The following is a 19,668-nucleotide window of genomic DNA, read 5'->3' on the forward strand; positions in this document are numbered from 1 at the left end:
TTTTTTTTGCCCAACGGTGTTTTGACATGGAGTTGAAATTAAATACTTGGCATGTTTGTTTATTTACCAACGTAAATTTATAATCATGCAACTTTACTTATGAACTTTTATGATGATTTCAGCTTCCGCTCCATTCCGGTCCGACACGATCGAACCACTTACGGGGAGTAACTTCCCTCGTTGGAAGTCCCAAGTCGAATTATGTTTGGGTTGTAATGAATTTGACTATGCCTTGAGGGAAGAAAAACCTGTGGCACCTGTGGCGGGTGTCACAGGGTATGCAGAACTCAAGAAGGAGTATGATGTTAAGATGGAAAAGTGGAATAAGTCCAACCATATTGCGCTTCTCATCATGAAAGCGACAATATCGCCGGACATTTCTGAAGCACTCCCTAAGAAATATACTGCTAAAGATTTCCTCACTAAAATGGAGGAGCAATTTAAAGGCTCCGACAAAGTGTATGCTCATGAGCTTTTTGCTAAACTTCTTCAGAAATACACTATTGACAGAAATGTTAGGCAGCACATATTGAGGGTGGTAAATGCTTTCACCAAGCTTAAGGCTTTGGAGTGTTCTTTAAGTGAAGCCCTTCTTGTCATAATTATTCTTGAGTCTCTTCCTGAAGAGTTTGAACAATTTAAGGTCAACTATAACTCTCTAAAGGAAAAATGGCCACTCTCTGAGATGACCGCAAGGATCGTCCAGGAGGAAGAAAGGATCATGAGGCAGAAGAAAGACCATGTCTTTCATGTTGGCTCTAACAAGAGAAAGCATGACGGACAAGGTTTCCCTAAGCCTCAGAAAAGGCAAGTCAAGAAAGAAGGCACTAAGCCATTCAACCCTAAGGCATTCAAGGGTAAAGAATCCGGTGGTTCTTCTTCTGCTCCTAGCAGCTCCACTGCTGGAGAAAATGCTTGTAACTTCTGCAAAGAAGAGGGACACTATCAAAGGGACTGCCCAGGCTTTCTAAAATGGATGAACAAAAGAGGTATTGATGAAATTACTTTTGTAGATGAATCACTTTATGTTGATTTTTCAATAAAGTCATGGTGGATTGATTCAGGGGCAACCACTCACGTTGCTAAATCTATGCAGGGATTCGATACGATCCAAACCATAAGAGGAGGAACAAGAAAGCTTAAGGTTGCGAACGGAGTTGAGGCCGATGTTGAAGCTGTGGGATCTCTCACGTTGGAGCTACACACTGGCCACACTCCTAGATTGAATAATGTTATTTATATGCCTACCTTAAGTAGGAATTTGATTTCAGTTTCTCGTTTAGATGATGATATGTATGAGTGTCATTTTGGCAAGAAACTATTTGCTTTGATCAAATGTAATAAGAATGTAGGCATCGGTGTTAGACGAGGCCAACTATACATGTTATCTCTTCATAATGATTCAGTTATGCATGTGAGTGATGAAATTAATGTTGAGAAGAAATGGAAAGGAGTAAGTAATTCTTCGAAATTGTGGCATTGTCGTTTGGGCCACATTTCGAGGGGGAGAATGGAACGCTTAGTTAAAAATGAAATACTCCTCCCATTAGACTTCTCAGATGCAGACAAATGTGTCGACTGCATTAAAGGAAAATTTGCAAAAACAATTAAGAAAGGAGCAGTTAGAGCCACAAGGGTTTTAGAATTAATTCACACCGACATATGTGGACCCCTTAATATTAAGTCTGTAGATGGTTTTGATTCGTTCATTACATTCACAGATGACTTTTCCCGCTATGGGTATATTTATCCCATGCGTGACCGGTCGGAAGCTTTGGAGAAATTCAAAGTCTATAAAGCGGAGGTTGAAAATCAACTGAACGCAAAAATCAAAGTTGTACGGTCTGATCGCGGGGGAGAGTATTATGGTAGGCATGCTCCTTATGGGCAGATTCCTGGACCTTTTGCCAAGTTCTTATCTGAAAATGGAATCATTGCTCAGTACTCAATGCCTGGTGAACCACAACAAAATGGTGTGGCCGAGCGCCGCAACCGCACCCTTATGGATATGGTGCGAAGCATGCTTAGTCACTCGAGTTTACCAGTAAGCCTTTGGATAGAGGCATTAAAGACAGCACTAGATGGGTACCTTCGTTGAAATGGAGGAACAAGATGATGAAGAGAGATGCTAATGGAGCTTCAATTTCTGCGAACTGAAATAAAGTAAGTACAGATTCTTGTAATTGGCACTGTGGGTAGGTGAAAAACTATAAATCTCCCCACTTTAAACTTGGTCAGATTGAAAGGAGTTTCACTGGAAGACAAAACTATAACATCTTTATATTTTTTGAAACAGAGGGAATATATGCCATAAGAAGACACTACTTAAAAAATAATAGTAATAAAAGTGGTTAACTACGTACCTCTTCTGCTTCAAACGTTGTTTGATATTGTCAACTAGTTTGCTTATGTCCCAGCGTCTAATGTTCCTGAGGAGATCTTCATGTTCATCATTGTCAGCTTTAGCCGAAAGCTGCTTCAACATGGACTCAAGAAGAGAACGGGTGTCGTATGTCTGGGACACTGGAACGAAAGCACGGCACTGGATACCGCCCAACTCTGGGGTGTTGTAGACGGTCGCCGCGAGGGTGGTCTTGCCGAGACCACCAAACCCCACTATGGACAGCACTCGGGGACTCCCCGCCGCCTGGCGTTGCTCGTTCAGCAGGCTAACCACGGCATCAGTCATGTTGCCCATCCCGACTAGCCCGGACCCGTCACCATGTATTGCTGGCAGCCAGCGGTCCAGGTTGTCGAGGTGGCTGTACGAAGTATCAAGCGCTTTGCCCGATCGTCCAGCCAGGTCGTCACTCACTTTCTGAGTGCACGTGTACCTGAGCCTCCGATCACTCACTTTCTGGGCACGAGATTTGAGGCCCTGGATATCGGTAGCCATCTTGTGCCGCACCCTCAATGTTCGCACCATGTTGAACATCCTATGGAGGTATTCCAGGAGTCCTTGACGGTCTCCATGATTCTCGCTGAGGTGATGCCAGAACCTGTCCACACAGTCCTCCACATCGAACGCGACCTCCCTCACTTGTTTCATCCAAATCCTGGTCTGCACATACATGAATGAGCACATCAGTTAATCATGCCAGTGTTTATCTCATCTCATTACAAGAGGCATGTTTTCCTTGCTATCAAAAAGTTCAATTAAAAAGATCCATCTAGTAGCATTTGCATTACTTGTTCGTTGTGATCATCGTCATCCGCGAGGTCGCGGAGACACGGGGTCATGCTCTCGAGCTCATCCTTGAGCTCCTGGATCTCCCCACGAACACCGCCGAGAAGCGCATATTTGGTGGCAAGGACGTTGCCAAGCTTCCCCAACAGGATCTGCACGGCTCCCTGGGAGGCGCTCACCACGGCCTCCATCACAGTCGCTCGATCTGCCATGTTAATTTTCGCTGGCATTTCTTAGTATGAAAATGCCAAAGCACATCAACCATAACTTGATTCCGTGTAAGTACGTAAGGCATTACCTTTGGTTTGTGCTGCACATTCATTCAGACTTGAAACATCTGGATCTGTTCCATCTATGTGGTAGCGTTTACATCTTTCAAAAGTCAACTCTGTTTCCCAAGGATGAGCAGGTGAATCAGTTCGGGCACACCCGCTCGACAGGCCACCAGCTCCTGGATGCCCACAGCCGGCTAGCCTATCGCTAAGAGAGGTGAAAATTGAAGTTCTTACTATTGGTGAACCATAGCATCGTACTCTAAAACAACCAAACTAGCTCAAAAGATTTATCTGCTGCGATGCGAGGTAAATAAGAAGTGTGCCCGAACCGCAGGAGAAGAGAGCGGCGCACCACAGATCAAGTTCCCCGACCAACAATGCACCCAAGATTTCCGCAACCAAGCTGGTTAGATCTCAAGCCTGGAACAACAACAATAGATCAAGAACTCACTCGGACCAAAAAAACACAAACTTCCAATTCAAAAGCTTAACCCAGGGGAGAGAAGAGAAAAAGGCAAACCTTGACAGAAATCAACAGCCACTTCTTGTTCAACCGCAATGAAGAATGGAGTCGCTGGAATACCACACCAAGAAAAGAGATTAATACTAGTTGGTCCAGATGGACAGGGGATGACCAAGTAAGGCTGAGTAGTGTGGTTAGGAGCTACCGTAGGTTAGCAGTGTCTATTTTACCATTGTTGAACATGCCATTGAACTGGAGAATCCAAACTAGCTCAAAAGATTTACCTGCTGCGATGCTAGGTAAACAAGAGCTGTAGCAGCTCGGTCGATCTGCAGGTAAATAATATTTCTGCAACCAAATGCAAGCTGGCTCGATCACAAGTCTGGAACAACAACAATAGATCAAGTACTCAATCAGACCAGAAAAGCACAAATTCCAATTCAAAAGCTCAACCCAAGGGAGAGAAGGGGAAAAAAGAACAAACCTTGATAGAAATCAACAACCACTTGTTGTTCAGCCGCATTGAAGAATGGAGTCGCCAAAGATACAACACCAAGAAACGAGATCAGAGATGTCGATGGGACTACCAAGTAAGGCTGAGGAGCGTGGTTAGGAGGTCAACGGGCGAGGCAGGTTGTGTCTATTTTATGGCTAATGAATTGGTTACATCATTAACAGAGGAAGCAACAGCTACTAGTAGCACTACGCCAGCATATAATATGGCTTTGCATGGAAGGATTAGTCATTTGTTTTCTTAGAGCATCTCCAACAGGGCCCCTACACCAGCAGGTCGTTGGCCTCTAAATTATTTCTTAGGTGCTCCCTCCTTTTTTCATGGATGGTTTGTTTATTTAAAATAACACTCTCTCGGATTGACCTGCAGGCGTTGAACCAATCAGCAGAAGAACAACTCATCGCCCAGTTCAGCATTGATGATTGCTTCCTACACGAGTGAGAGGTTAAGCGGATGGCGGAGACAGTGATAGTTGAACCACCTGTAGGGATGCAGGCAGACGTGTCCACGTAGTCCGTGTAAGGGTAATTACAGTGATAATTACAGCAGCAGCAGATTAGTACGTCTTCATCCTTTTGTTGTTTCATGTCGAAGTAGCTAGCATCCTGAACAATCTGGGAGGCAGCTCTTGTTCTGTTGAACCCACGTTTTCTGCCTCTCAGACTGTTTTGAACCCTGCATATTAATGTCAGGCTGCTTTGAACCCCTATCTCAGGCTAGCTACTCCACATGAAACACCAAAAGGAACAACAAAAGCATCCTTGGCATTGCGGAGGGGACTCTTTTTCTCCTTTTTGCTCCGAGAGATGTCAATGTATACATAAAGAGAAGAATTTGCTGGAGACTAGTGGTGCTCATAGTTGCCACAGTTGCAGTTTGGTTGGAAGCCAGGAGCATGATATCACAAACTCAAATGTATGGTAACAATTGGTTGACCATGTTTTATAACTGCATAATAATCCAGTGTACAAATCTGTAGTTGGTTAACTGGCCACCACATTACACCAAAATTGAATCTTTTGCCACAACACAAGCAGATCACAGAGCCAAGGAAGGGCAGTGCACCATAGTACTTCTAACAAGAAACCAAATGCATGTCAGCACATGTTTCTTATCTGATTTTTCAAAATATTTTATTCCACATTTCGTGTTAGGGACAGAAAATTCATCAACAAAATAAGAGTGAAGGCAACTAAGAGAATCCAGCATTGTGACCTTTGAGCCTGAAAAGATTCAATTGGCACTGACAGTCCCACAATGCTCGCAGCAATCAACCATGGTGGTCATATGGTTCATACATTCAGCAGTGCCTGCAGATATGAGGAGCAGAATTAAATTTGCATACATAATGCACAATTACTTCCTTCTTTCTATGGAATAGTGGAACGCAGCATTTGTGATATATGTGCGAATAAGAAAATTAATATACACCAACACACAAGGATTCAGTTCCATTCAAGGTAGAGCGGCCTTTATTTTATCCATACGGAACACAGCAGAAAGTAGACATTTGCATATACATCTGAAATCGATAACTCGACTTGCTGACAAATGGACAGTTGTAAATCCAGAAATGTGCAGTTGCGATTAAACAGCAAAGGTTATTAGGATCACAGCGAAACAATGCAATCAAATGTCACACATTGCTTACTAGGATCACAGCGAAATAATGCAATCAAATGGCACACATTGCATCATAATGAAATGCGATTGTGGGTACATTACTGGATTAGACAGCAAGGCATTGCATCATAATGAAATGTGATGGGCAACATCCTAGGTAGCAACAACCATATAGGTGAAAGGGCCATCAGTTTCTCGACAATTTCACTACAGCAAGTCATCAATGTGCCGGCTCAAGCTAATCTGAGTTCCCAATTCCGCGAGAGAGATCTCATCTCACCTCGAAATGCAGGGGCCGATCAGTCCATGACGACCTTGGCGCCGAGGGCCTTCATCCGCTCAACGATCTTCTCGGCCTCCTCCTTGGACAACCCTCCCTTGATCACGGCAGGGGCCTTCTCCACCAGCTCCTTGGCCTCCTTGAGCCCGAGGTCCGTGAATGTCCGGATCTCCTTGATCACCTTGATCTTGCTCGCCGCGTCGAACGAGTCGAGCCGCAGCTCGAAGACCGTCTTCTCGGCCGCGGCCGCCGGCTTGTCGCCGGCCGCGCCGGCGGCCGCCGCGCCGCCGCCGCCGAGGCCCGCGGCGGAGTTGAGGATGGCGATGGGCGGCGCGGAGGGGATGTCGAGGCGGCGGAGCAGGAGGGCGGAGAGCTCGGCGGCCTCTGCGAGGGTGAGGGCGGAGACGTCGTCGACCAGGCGCCAGACGCGGTCGGAGGGCGGCGGGCGGGACGGCGGCGCGGTCGGGTCGAAGGTGGAGGGGTCGTAGTCGGTGGGCAGCTTGCGCACGTCGATGAGCTCCTCGGCGGCCGCCGTGGAGAAGGCCGCGGGGAGGCGGCCGCGGTGGTGGCGGAGGAGGCGCTGGCCGGAGCGGAGGAGGGAGGAGGCCATGGTGGAGAGGGAGGTTAGGGTTCTGGGTCCAGTGGGAGCGATGCTCTGTGGGAATTGGGTTTTGGAAATGAAACCATGGCCTGTGACTTTGGATCTGGACTTAGGCCCATGTAGTAAACCCAGCCCAATGAGCCCATTATGTTACATGAGGTCATGCTTCTCTCTCAAAAATTAAAGCAGCAGTAGTATATAATCTTAAAAAATAGAAAATAAATCAATCAAAATCAGCTAAAAAACACAAGATTTTGACAAAAAAGGATCAAAAACACAAGACAGATTATATGTTGTTTTTAAGAAGCAAGTGAACCGAATTATATACAACAAATGAGGACACATTTAGAAGCCATTGCCTATAAGATTAATAGCATTTTCATTGCAAGTGATTCAACAGCATGAACGCAGGAAATGATGTGATGTAATTGTTTTGGATCATCAGGCGAGCTACGACATGGGTAAATGAATTTAAGTGTGGTGTTTACACCGTGATATCTGATACACTGGCCATCAAATAGGCATATACAATGTTGCAGTTCACCAAACTAGACAGTAATAGTAGTAACTAACAACAAAAACGGATAACGATGAGACTCCATTGTTCCATCATGTTAAGGGGAAATCTTGCATATGCTTGGTTCATCTGACATTAGCTCCTTCCATCAGAAGATGCAGCATGTTGCGTTCATCAGACTCTCCTTCCATCAGAACTCAGAAAATGTGGACGATATCGTACGCAAATCTGGTAGATGTCAAGGATGAACTCAAGCAAAAATATATCAACAGAGGAACGGTTAAAATAGGATGGGGGTGGGTACACAAAAGCAGTAAAAGGGCTTGATATATTCAAAAAGAATAGCACATATTAATTTATCAAGGATACGTCCAGAACAGCACGAAGGACTGCAAATGAAAAATTCACGATGTTAGAACATCACGCAAAGCAAAAGCTCATTGTAGTGAGCAAATATTATAAGATAAACTTGAAAACGAGAACATAAAGAATACAAATGGCAATTGAGTAGAATGAACAGTTGTGTTTGGATCATTTTGAAACATCTATCGACGGACATGAGTGGCCATTATAACATAGATACTATAGATAATATTCCTCCCAAGTTTCACTATTATTCATGATTGTGGCCCTACTGCATTATCTAAAGCTACAATTAATCTTTCAACATAGTGTCAAATTAGACTTGTATATACTTGTATAACTCCTAGTCCTAACTTCAGGTTTTTACAGCCGTACCAAATAAGAACTCATCTGGATCCAACTCAATATTCAATAGCTTCCTAGATTAATTTAGACTAAAACCAAAGACGGGTAATAGTGTTTGTACATGACATATTTCAACAGTATATAAAATAGCATCCAAGGGTCAAAATGTTTATGCAGTTAGGGTGTAAACCACAGAATACTCATGATGGCAACAATGCTTACCATAAGGCCGGCCAAAACCCCTTCGACTAAAATCCTGCTCCAACTATCAAAGTACGTGTGGACTGAGAACTTTGACTTTGCCAAGAGCCCAATAGATGCTACCATCATTATCAGAAAGTAGAAGACGAAGCCCGTCAGACCCGTGAACCCCCAGATACCAGCAACAACTCCACTGATGATCGACAAGAATGTCCGACTGTAAAACGAACAAATCATCATGTTCAGGACAAACCATGTTTGGTTAAATAGCAGATAACGTCTAGGGTAATTCCTTATAGTCGAAAAGGTGTTATCACCAAAATGGAAACAGGAAACTGGATAGTGTACATCACACAGAAAACAATCAGTGCTTGAAGCCTGTAACTACAGTATTATGTATGTCCACCACCAACCAAACAAGTTAAAATAGTTATTGAACTGTAATTAGACTGTCTATAAACAGCAGATCAAATCACTTCACCAGTTTAGCTTTGCTGTTCACCAATTTTAAGGCTGTTCCGGGTACAGTGCATCTCAACCTAGCAGGAAAATCTAAGCAAATCCTTTTAAATCAGCCCACCACCCAGCTACCAAAGGTTCCAATTCACTGTGTAAAGTTGTTAGCGCATCATAGTTCCAGGAGAACCACTAATTCCAAAGTCGTCGTCCCCTTGCTCAAAAACGAAAAAAAAAAATCCACTCCCCTCGTCCCTTCCCTCGAATACTTGTACTAGAACATCCAGCGGCCAGCAATTACGCTAATGATCCACGAGATACGCTCGGATCAAACCTGAACAAGCTAAAAAAATCCTAAACTGAGCACACCTCCAGAGTCCAGATCAGATCGAGTTCACCGCCGAACCCAACGGGAAGAGAAGGGGGGTGCGCGGAAGAGAGGGGCGCGTACCTGTAGAGGATGGACCTGACGTTGCTGGTGAGGTTCTCCGCCTGGATGACGGGGACATCGTCGGAGGAGGTGCCGCCGGCCGCCGCCATCGCCGCGAAATCTCTCTTTTCTCCGGGCGAGATTTGGGGGCGGAGAGTCTGGCGCGGCAGCGATCTGGACGGCTCGACTGCACAGGGACGGGGTTGGGTCGTAGTGTTTTTTTTTTTTCTGAGGGAGGTCTTAGGGGGTTTTTCGCCTGCTGGTCCTCGGCCTTTTCTCTTTTTCAGGAATCCTACCGTCTACTTTTTAGGGAAATCCTACCGTATACTACTTGTTTTGCAGAGTTGCTTGGAAAAAATATGAGCAAAAGGAGTTTGGACTTTGTCAAAGTGCGTTTATTTTTTTTATTTTTTTGCGGGGTAAAGGGATTGTATTGTTTAAATAATAGTCACATTACAATCTCGTAGGATGAGGTCTAATATTTCATCAGGCACTGATCCTAACCAAACTACCGTTCGTTCCTCTAGACGACCAAAACGAGCAAGTAGATCGCTCACTTGGTTCATTTCCTGGGAGATTTTGTTGACAACGAAACGCCTCCCTTGCTTCATGAGATGCTTCACGTGCTCAACTAGATGACCCAGCTGTGAGCTATCTCGAGATGGATTATTAATCATCTTAACGACCTTCATGGAATTTGTTTCAACAAAGGCATCCTGCCGACTCCACTCCAGTGCAAGGGACATGCCTTCCATACAGGCACTTAGTTCCGCCTCAAGTGCATTTATTTAGAGCAACCACGTAATTCATTTCACTGATAGAAAATAAAGCTACATAGCCAAACACACGATGGAAGCTAAAAGATTGACCAGAAAAAGCACGAATATCCTGAAAACTTTGCAGATAGACCCCTAAAATAAAAAATATAGAACTATCCCTAGGTTCAAGTCTGTCCTTTTATATTTTGTGATAAAATTGAGGGGAGAAATCTGTTTGGCTATAATTGTATAGAAGAAATTTCTACTACCTCTGCCCCACATTAATTGTCCTATACAAAGGTACCTCTGCAGCTTGTATCAATGGTTCACTGTTTTAGTTGAGTACCCTCAATTGCACACCTACGATATAATTTATTTTATTGCGAAAAAGATTTAGATATATTATAAAATTCATCAGAAGTAAAAAGGCACCTTAAACATAATAAAAAATTACATCCAGATCTCTAGACCAACGGACAACCACCACTGCTAGTAGAACGAGCAGTCGACGCGCCAATGTCGTCGTTGCCTCGTCGGAGCCGGCTTGACCATGTTGATGAAAGATGGGAAGTCTTCGTGCATATGCCCCTAAAGACCAGTGCTCGCGGGCCATATTCATCGGCGTTGGACCCTTTGATAGATCTGAAGCAACTGACATTGTACCTTTAGATTTTAAAAATGTTTCAACTATACAAGTTTTAACACTAAAACTAGCATAATACCCGTGTGCTGCTACGGGCAATTAACAATGTTTAACAAAATGAACAATGTACGGACTCTTCAAATAATAATTCATTTTCTCTTTATTGTACTCCCTCTGTAAAGAAATATAAGAGTGTTTAGATAACTAAAGTAGTGATCTAAACACTCTTATATTAGTTTACGGAGGGAGTACTATATATGTAGAATATGGCAACCTAGAATCAAACATAGTTACCAATCGCATGTTAGTTTCATAGAGATCTTAAAAAGTATCAAGTGAAGAATGAAATCATTAGACAAAAGGAGAATCTGAAGAGTACATTCATGCTGATGGCAGCAAGGAATGAGCTCGCCTTGGAGGCACATGGGCGAAGCAGGACATCGAGAGGACTGCAGAGCCTAATACGACTTCTCGCTGCACACGAGCAAAGAATTTGCATGCGGCTGCCCGGGAGCTCGGCAGAGTTATACCTCACGGGCTTTTAGACAGGAAGTGGTGGGAAATCCGCATGCATGCGCTCAAATTAACGGCACACTAGCACAAGACTTACGCCAAATCCAAGAGTAATATCGCAACTTCCAGTAATCTGGGTAGTACGGCTTCCCGACGTACTAATAAGTCCAAGTCCCATCACCATGATAGTTGATAGGCATCGACCTCCAGCCGATGAGGACGCTGAAAGGGCATTTTGCACCTTAAGTGTTTTGGTATTGATGGCAACGTAATTTATGGACTAACTATGTGCTTGAGCTATACAAGCATATTTATATGACACAAGATGGGAAGAAAAGATCGAAGACAACATTGCTGACGCTTTTTATTTCTTTGACTGTAAGAAATCTGTACTATTAAAAGTGGTTCTGCATCAAAAAAAATATAGGTGAAACCAAATCACGTACACAAAATACATATTGCACCCACATATACCTTTCTAGCCGTTTTGAGAAGAATCTTCAAATTTCACCTGTGCTAAAACCACCCCTCGGCATGATCACCGTGGACATGCCCTCTTACATCCAACGGTGGGTGCGAAGTGGGTAGCTAGCCTCATGTCGTCAGTCCATGACCCGAGCTTCAGGGGTGATGAACGGTCGGTTGAATCCAGGAAAGGACCCACTATCAAACGGCGCGGTGGCTAGATGGTCCATCAACTCCTTCTCCTAGTTGCACAACATACGACATGGTGGGTGAAGGAGACAGCACTTGGCAAGCATCTGTTGTCCATCATTTGTACTCCACGCGAGAAGCCCAACGCCTCCTTTGGTTTAGGGGAATCTTGTAGGAATTTCATAGAATATGATTTCTATAGAAAAAATTCCTTTAGAGCCCTTTAGTTTGTAGAATGGAATCTTATTTCTATGGAGAAATTCTTCCTATCCTTCATAATAGAAAAATAAACATTAGCCTTTAACATGGCACCCGCCGAGTTCGGGTGCGGGTAATGGTTGCCCAAACCCGTACCCGCCTCATTATTTTTCGCCCATACCCGCACCTCAGGTTTCAAACTGTTCCCATACCCGTACCCGGTTGGGTGCGGGTAATACCCACGGGTAAAAAATACCCATCTCGATGACCTTACCCAATTCACACTTCATCATGTATTTTTTCAACATTTACACATATATACGCAACATTTTCAGCATGTAGTCTTCAACATTTCAGTACATATATACCACATTTTAGCATTTGAGCACATATAGATGATGATTTGTTGCGCGATGAAATAAAAAGAATGATATTGATTTTCAGAAATGGATAGCAATAATCATGAAATATATCACACTAAACAATGTCCAATTATATACATGGACTAGATCATTGATGGCGCCTATCTATTTGTACAACTAAATGATAGGAATTTTTGTAAATATATTATCACATGAAACATATTAAATTTGCATAAACATAACCATAAATTAGTCTGTAGTATGAGGAAATCTCATATACACGCGGTAAAATCATGCTTCACACCTAATCGGAGCAGCGGCCCAGTACGGTGTGGGATCGATATTAGCAAACGAAATGAGATTAGGCACGATTCACACCTAATCCGATGACCGAAAATGCTTAATTGGACGATCGGACAACAAGGGACGTTGATGGCCTGAGAGGGCTGGAAAAATGTGCAGTTTTAATGTCTCTAAATGAGTAGCCTGTACCTGAACTTTTAGAAAAACATTCTCACCTATTCTTTTTTTTCAATTACAAGACAAATAAGACGGACACAATTTTCTTTTATTGAAGGTACTTCTGCATCCCCTATTTTGAACTAATCAACCGAAGGAGACTATATAATAAGATTAACAAAACTGTCAGTTCAGAAAACAAGATCAACGCATTTAAACAAGATCATGCACATGCGTCAGGGAGAGGATTTTGGGTCGAGGTTAGTGGTTGTGTTAGTCTAGGATACAATTACTAAGTTCTTTAGTGAATGACACATGGAGCCTACTGTTAGAAGAAACTAATATATGGGTATGCGGGTACGCGGGTGCGCGGGTATGGGTATTGCATTTCCATACCCATACCTGGTTTACCCGATGGATACAATTTTTTTCCATTATAAATCCATGGGTATTTATTTGTCCCAAACCGTTACCTTAATAGGGTTTTTACCCGCCGGGTTCGCGGGTTTTGGGTACACATTGTCATGTTGAATTAGCCTGGACTCAATGGAAAAAAATCATATGATGTGAATCAAAGGGCATCTCCTTTTCTATTCTTACTCATAGGATTTGAGATACATGTCATCTCATTTCCTATGACTTTCCTATTCCTATGATTTTCCTACCCTATGAATCAAAGGACGCCTTATAGTATAACCGAAAGAGTACTTGCTCTTTGAGCAAAGGGCCTCCCTAAGCACGCATTAATTTCCTGGGCATGCTTCTTTCTACTCAACGTTGCAAGCACTTTGAGCATGTTGGCAACTCCACTGCTAGCTTGGTCCTCTCCAACTCTCTGATGAAGTGCCACCTCCAAGTTAAGAAGCCCAGTGATGATGATGATGCATAGATTTAGTTTTTTTATTATGTTAAGCTATAGTATGAACTCTGTCTTTCATATGAACTCCGGTGATGTAATGTGACGTGAACTGCTAGTTTAATTATCTCGTATGTGTTTACCGGATCTTCTTTCCCACCGTCTGCGGTATCACAACCGGAAACGAAACTTACGATACCACGGTTTGCAGGAAAAGTTTTAACTGTTGATTGGAAAAGCTTCAACCCACATGAGAGAAAAGTTTCAACTTGTGGAAGAAAGCTTCAACCATGGAAAAAGCCTCAACCGGCGGTGGAAAAGCTTCAAGCAACGGTGGAAAAAGCTTCAACCGGCATCGGGAAAAAGCTTCAACATGTGGAAAAAGCTTCAATCGGCGTGTAAAAAAACTTCAACCGGTGTGACAAAAAGCTTCAACCGGCCGATGATGCAAGTGGCGACGCTGAGTGCTGCGGCCGACGACACATTGGTGTTGCGGCGGACGTGCTACGACAGCGACGACTAGATGCTGCCATGACAGAGACATCGGGCGTGCTGCAAGGCCGCGGTGTTTTTACTATGAGGGCGACAGTCCCCTGCTGGAATCGGCAAGGGCAAGTGCTGCAAGGGTGACCACCAGCGATGAGGGCAGCGACCAGCAGTGAGCGTCGGCGACGAGGCAATCGGCACGAGGATGGCCGACGAGCTTCACTCCGTGGATGGGTGGATTACGGGCTGCAAACATGCGCCATGGCTTTCCTTGTTTTCTAATGAAGCGGCTGAGGAAAGAAAAGTCATCGTGCGGGTGCGGCTATCACGACGCTAATTCTACATGTGCTACCTCTTGAGCACTGCGTTGGATTTCCTTGAAGAGGAAAGGATGATGCAGCAAAGTAGCGTAAGTATTTCCCTCAGTTTTTGAGAACCAAGGTATCAATCCAGTAGGAGGCTACACGCGAGTCCCTTGTACCTCAACAAAACACAACCAACGCGATAAGGGGTTGCCAATCCCTTCACAGTCACGTACGAGAGTGAGATCTGATAGATATGATAAGATAATATTTTGTTGGTATTTTTGTGATAAAGATGCAAAGTAAAATAAAAGCAAATTAAGTAACTAAGTATTGGAAGATTAATATGATGAAGATAGACCCGGGGGCCATAGGTTTCACTAGTGGCTTCTCTCAAGAGCATAAGTATTTTACGGTGGGTGAACGAATTACTATTGAGTAATTGACAGAATTGAGCATAGTTATGAGAATATCTAGGTATGATCATGTATATAGGCATCACATCCGAGACAAGTAGACCGACTCCTGCCTGCATCTACTACTATTACTCCACTCATCGACCGCTATCCAGCATGCATCTAGAGTATTAAGTTCATGAAAACAGAGTAACGCCTTAAGCAAGATGACACGATGTAGAGGGATAAATTCATGCAATATGATAAAAACCCCATCTTGTTATCCTCGATGGCAACAATATAATACGTGCCTTGCTGCCCCTACTGTCACTGGGAAAGGACACCGCAAGATTGAACCCAAAGCTAAGCACTTCTCCCATTGCAAGAAAGATCAATCTAGTAGGCCAAACCAAACTAATAATTCGAAGAGACTTGCAAAGATAACCAATCATACATAAAAGAATTCAGAGAAGATTCAAATATTGTTCATAGATAATCTTGATCATAAACCCACAATTCATCGGTCTCAACAAACACACCGCAAAAAGAAGATTACATCGAATAGATCTCCACAAGAGAGGGGGAGATCATTGTATTGAGATCCAAAAAGAGAGAAGAAGCCATCTAGCTAATAACTATGGACCCGAAGGTCTGAGGTAAACTACTCACACTTCATCGGAGAGGCTATGGTGTTGATGTAGAAGCCCTCCGTGATGGATGCCCCCTCCGGTGGAGCTCCGGAACAGGCCCCAAGATGGGATCTCGTGGATACTGAAGGTTGCGGTGGTGGAATTAGGTTTTTGGCTCCGTATCTGATCGTTTGGGGGTACGTAGGTATATATAGGAGGAAGGAGTACGTCGGTGGAGCAACAGGGGGCCCACGTGGTTGGAGGGCGCGCCTGGGGGGTGTAGGCGCGCCCCCCTACCTCGTGGCTTCCTCATTTATTTCTTGACATAGGGTCCAAGTCTCCCGGATCATGTTCGGTCCGAAAATCACGTTCCCGAAGGTTTCATTCCTTTTGGACTCCGTTTGATATTCCTTTTCTACGAAACTTTGAAATGGGCAAAAAACAACAATTCTGGGTTGGGCCTCCGGTTAATAGGTTAGTTCCAAAAATAATATAAAAATGGATAATAAAGCCTAATAATGTCCGAAACAATAGATAATATAGCATGGAGCAATCAAAAATTATAGATACATTGGAGACATGTCAAGCATCCCCAAGCTTAATTCCTGCTCGTCCTCAAGTAGGTAAATGATAAAAAAGATAATTTTGATGCGGAGTGCTACTTGGCATAATTTTAATGTAATTCTTCTTAATTGTGGTATGAATATTCAGATCCGAAAGATTCGAGATAAAAGTTCATATTGACATAAAAATAATAATACTTCAAGCATACTAACTAAGCAATTATGTCTTCTCAAAATAACATGGCCAAAGAAAGTTCATCCCTACAAAATCATATAGTTTAGTCATGCTCCATTTTCGTCACACAAGAATGCTCTCATCATGCACAACCCAGATGACAAGCCAAGCAATTGTTTCATACTTACGTAATCTCAAACCTATAAACTTTCACACAATATATGAGTGCGAGCCATGGACATAGCACTATGGGTGAAATAGAATATGATGATGGGGGTTATGTGGAGAAGACAAAAAAGGAGAAAGTCTCACATCAATGAGGCTAATCAATGGGCTATGGAGATGCCCATCGATTGATGTTAATGCAAGGAGTAGGGATTGCCATGCAATGGATGCACTAGAGCTATAAATGTATGAAAGCTCAACAAAAGAAACTAAGTGGGTGTGCATCAAACTTGCTTGCTCACGAAGACCTAGGGCACTTGAGGAGGCCCATTGTTGGAATATACAAGCCAAGTTCTATAATAAAAAATTCCCACTAGTATGTGAAAGTGACAAAACAAAAGACTCTCTATCATGAAGATTATGGTGCTACTTTGAAGCACAAGTGTGGCAAAGGATAGTAGCATTATCCCTTCTCTCTTTTTCTCTCTTTTTTGGGCCTTCACTTCTTTTTTTATGGCCTTTCTCTCCCCTCTTTTTTTTAATTCCTCACTTAGGACAATGCTATAGAAAATGATGATCATCACACTTCTATTTATTTACAACTCAATGATTACAACTCGATGCTAGAACAAAAGATGACTCTATATGAATGCCTCTGGCGGTGTACCGGGATATGCAATGAACCAAGAGTGACATGTATGAAAGAATTATGAACGGTGGCTTTACCACAAATACTATGTCAACTACATGATCATGCTAAGCAATATGACAATGATGAATGTGTCATGATAAACGGAATGGTGGAAAGTTGCATGGAAATATATCTCGGAATGGCTATGGAAATGCCATAATAGGTAGGTATGGTGGCTGTTTTGAGGAAGATATAAGGAGGTTTATGTGTGAAAGAGCGTATCATATCACGGGGTTTGGATGCACCGGCGAAGTTTGCACCAACTCTCAATGTGAGAAAGGGCAATGCACAGTATCAAAGAGGCTAGCAACGATGGAAGGGTGAGAGTGTGTATAATCCATGGACTCAACATTAGTCATAAAGAACTCACATACTTATTGCAAAAATCTACAAGTCATCAAAAACCAAGCACTACGCGCATGCTCCTAGGGGGATAGATTGGTATGAAAAGACCATCGCTCGTCCCCGACCGCCACTCATACGGAGGACAATCAAAGAACACCACATGTTTCAAATTTGTTACATAACGTTTACCATACGTGCATGCTACGGGACTTGCAAACTTCAACACAAGCATTTCTCAAATTCACAACTACTCAACTAGCATGACTTTGATATTATTACCTCCATATCTCAAAACAATCATCAAGCATCAAACTTCTCTTAGTATTCAAAACACTCATAAGAATTTTTTTACTAATCTAGAATACCTAGCATATTAGGATTATTTAAGCAAATTACCATGCTATTTAAGACTCTCAAAATAATCTAAGTGAAGCATGAGAGATCAATAGTTTCTATAAAACAAATCCACCACCGTGCTCTAAAAGATATAAGTGAAGTACTAGAGCAAAACTATATAACTCAAAAGATATAAGTGAAGCACATAGAGTATTCTAACAAATTCCAAATCATGTATGGCTCTCTCAAAAGGTGTGTACAGCAAGGATGATTGTGGTAAACTAAAAAGCAAAGACTCAAATCATACAAGACGCTCCAAGCAAAACACATATCATGTGGTGAATAAAAATATAGCTCCAAGTAAAGTTACCGATGGAAGTAGACGAAAGAGGCGATGCCTTCCGGGGCATCCCCAAGCTTTGGATTTTAGGTGTCCTTAGATTATCTTGGGGGTGCCATGGGCATCCCCAAGCTTAGTCTCTTGCCACTCCTTGTTCCATAATCCATCAAATCTTTACCCAAAATCTTGAAAACTTCACAACACAAAACTTAAAGTAGAAAATCTCGTGAGCTCCGTTAGCGAAAGAAAACAAAAGACCACTTCAAGGTACTGTAATGAACTCATTATTTATTTAAATTGGTGTTAAACCTACTGTATTCCAACTTCTATATGGTTTATAAACTATTTTACTAGCGATAGATTCATCAAAATAAGCAAACAACACACGAAAAACAGAATCTGTCAAAAACAGAACAATCTGTAGTAACCTGTAACTAGCACAAGATCTGGAACCCCAAAAATTATAAAATAAATTTCTGGACGTGAGTAATTTATCTATTAATCATCTACAAAAATAATTAAATAAATAGCACTTTCCACATAAAAATGGCAGCAGTTCTCGTGAGCGCTAAAGTTTCTGTTTTTTTACAGCAAGATATCAAGACTTTTCCCAAGTCTTCCCAACGGTTCTACTTGGCACAAACACTAATTAAACACAAAAACACAACCAAAACAGAGGCTAGGTAAATTATTTATTACTGGAATAAAAATAAAATTGGGTTGCCTCCCAACAAGCGCTATCGTTTAACGCCCCTAGCTAGGCATAAAAAGCAAGGATAGATCTAGGTATTGCCATCTTTGGTAGGCAATCCATAAGTGGATCTCATAATAGATTCATAAGGTAATTTGATTTTCTTTCTAGGAAAATGTTACATGCCTTTCCTTAACAAAAATTGGAATCTAATATTTCCTTCCTTCATATCAATAATTGCACCAATCGTTCTAAGGAAAGGTCTACCAAGGATAATAGGACATGAAGGATTGCAATCTATGTCAAGAACAATAAAATCTACGGGCACATAATTCCTATTTGCGACAATAAGAACATCATTGATTCTTCCCATTGGTTTCTTAATAGTGGAATCCGCAAGGTGCAAGTTTAAAGAGAAATCATCAAAATCACGGAAACCTAACAAATCACACAAAGTCTTTGGAATCGTGGAAACACTAGCACCCAAATCACATAAAGCATAGAACTCATGATCTTTAATCTTAATTTTAATAGTTGGTTCCCACTCATCATAAAGTTTTCTAGGGATAGAAACTTCCAACTCAAGTTTTTCTTCATAAGATTGCATCAAGGCATCAACGATATGTTTAGTAAACGCTTTATTTTGACTATAAACATGAGGAGAATTTAGCACGGATTGTAACAAGGAAATACAATCAATAAAAGAGCAATTTTCATAATTAAATTCTTTGAAATCCATAATAGTGGGTTTAGTAACATCTAGGGTTTTAATTTCTTTAATCCCACTTTCATCAAATTTAGCATCAAGATCTAAAAACTCTGAATTTTTGGAACGCTTTCTAGGTAAAGGTG

General features: G+C 42.3%; 3 protein-coding genes across 6 annotated transcripts; all 3 read right to left on the bottom strand.

Annotated features, from left to right (window-relative positions):
• Window positions 1–1,824: 1,824 nt before the first annotated feature.
• Window positions 1,825–5,234, bottom strand: LOC119290970 (disease resistance protein Pik-2-like). Of its 4 annotated transcripts, XM_037569673.1 has the most exons (8): window positions 4,410–5,234; window positions 4,210–4,307; window positions 3,983–4,036; window positions 3,486–3,882; window positions 3,190–3,392; window positions 2,364–3,061; window positions 2,090–2,153; window positions 1,825–1,919 (listed from the first exon to the last, which is right to left on the bottom strand). In XM_037569673.1, exons 5-7 carry the CDS (start codon window positions 3,376–3,378, stop codon window positions 2,129–2,131), a joined length of 912 nt encoding a protein of 303 aa, XP_037425570.1. In that variant the 5' UTR covers window positions 3,379–3,392; window positions 3,486–3,882; window positions 3,983–4,036; window positions 4,210–4,307; window positions 4,410–5,234; the 3' UTR covers window positions 1,825–1,919; window positions 2,090–2,128. The 4 variants fall into 4 exon arrangements, with proteins under 4 accessions (XP_037425570.1, XP_037425558.1, XP_037425552.1 ...); XM_037569661.1 differs by lacking the exons at window positions 1,825–1,919; window positions 2,090–2,153 and having other exon boundaries at window positions 2,185–3,061; window positions 3,486–3,667; window positions 3,815–3,882; XM_037569655.1 differs by lacking the exons at window positions 1,825–1,919; window positions 2,090–2,153 and having other exon boundaries at window positions 2,185–3,061; window positions 3,486–3,667; window positions 3,792–3,882.
• Window positions 5,235–5,482: 248 nt separating this feature from the next.
• Window positions 5,483–7,004, bottom strand: LOC119291020 (50S ribosomal protein L7/L12-like). Its single transcript, XM_037569710.1, has 2 exons — window positions 6,343–7,004; window positions 5,483–5,749 (listed from the first exon to the last, which is right to left on the bottom strand). The coding sequence occupies exon 1, from the start codon at window positions 6,950–6,952 to the stop codon at window positions 6,362–6,364; it is 591 nt and encodes a 196-aa protein (XP_037425607.1). The 5' UTR covers window positions 6,953–7,004; the 3' UTR covers window positions 5,483–5,749; window positions 6,343–6,361.
• A 354-nt stretch (window positions 7,005–7,358) lies between these two features.
• LOC119291027 (ER membrane protein complex subunit 6-like) lies at window positions 7,359–9,463 on the bottom strand. The gene is made up of 4 exons (XM_037569715.1): window positions 9,277–9,463; window positions 8,391–8,586; window positions 7,830–7,849; window positions 7,359–7,688 (listed from the first exon to the last, which is right to left on the bottom strand). Exons 1-4 carry the CDS (start codon window positions 9,363–9,365, stop codon window positions 7,658–7,660), a joined length of 336 nt encoding a protein of 111 aa, XP_037425612.1. The 5' UTR covers window positions 9,366–9,463; the 3' UTR covers window positions 7,359–7,657.
• Between the last annotated feature and the right edge of the window lie 10,205 nt (window positions 9,464–19,668).

The sequence above is a fragment of the Triticum dicoccoides genome, chromosome 1A (assembly GCF_002162155.2).
Source record: "Triticum dicoccoides isolate Atlit2015 ecotype Zavitan chromosome 1A, WEW_v2.0, whole genome shotgun sequence".
Classification (NCBI taxonomy): Eukaryota; Viridiplantae; Streptophyta; class Magnoliopsida; order Poales; family Poaceae; genus Triticum; species Triticum dicoccoides.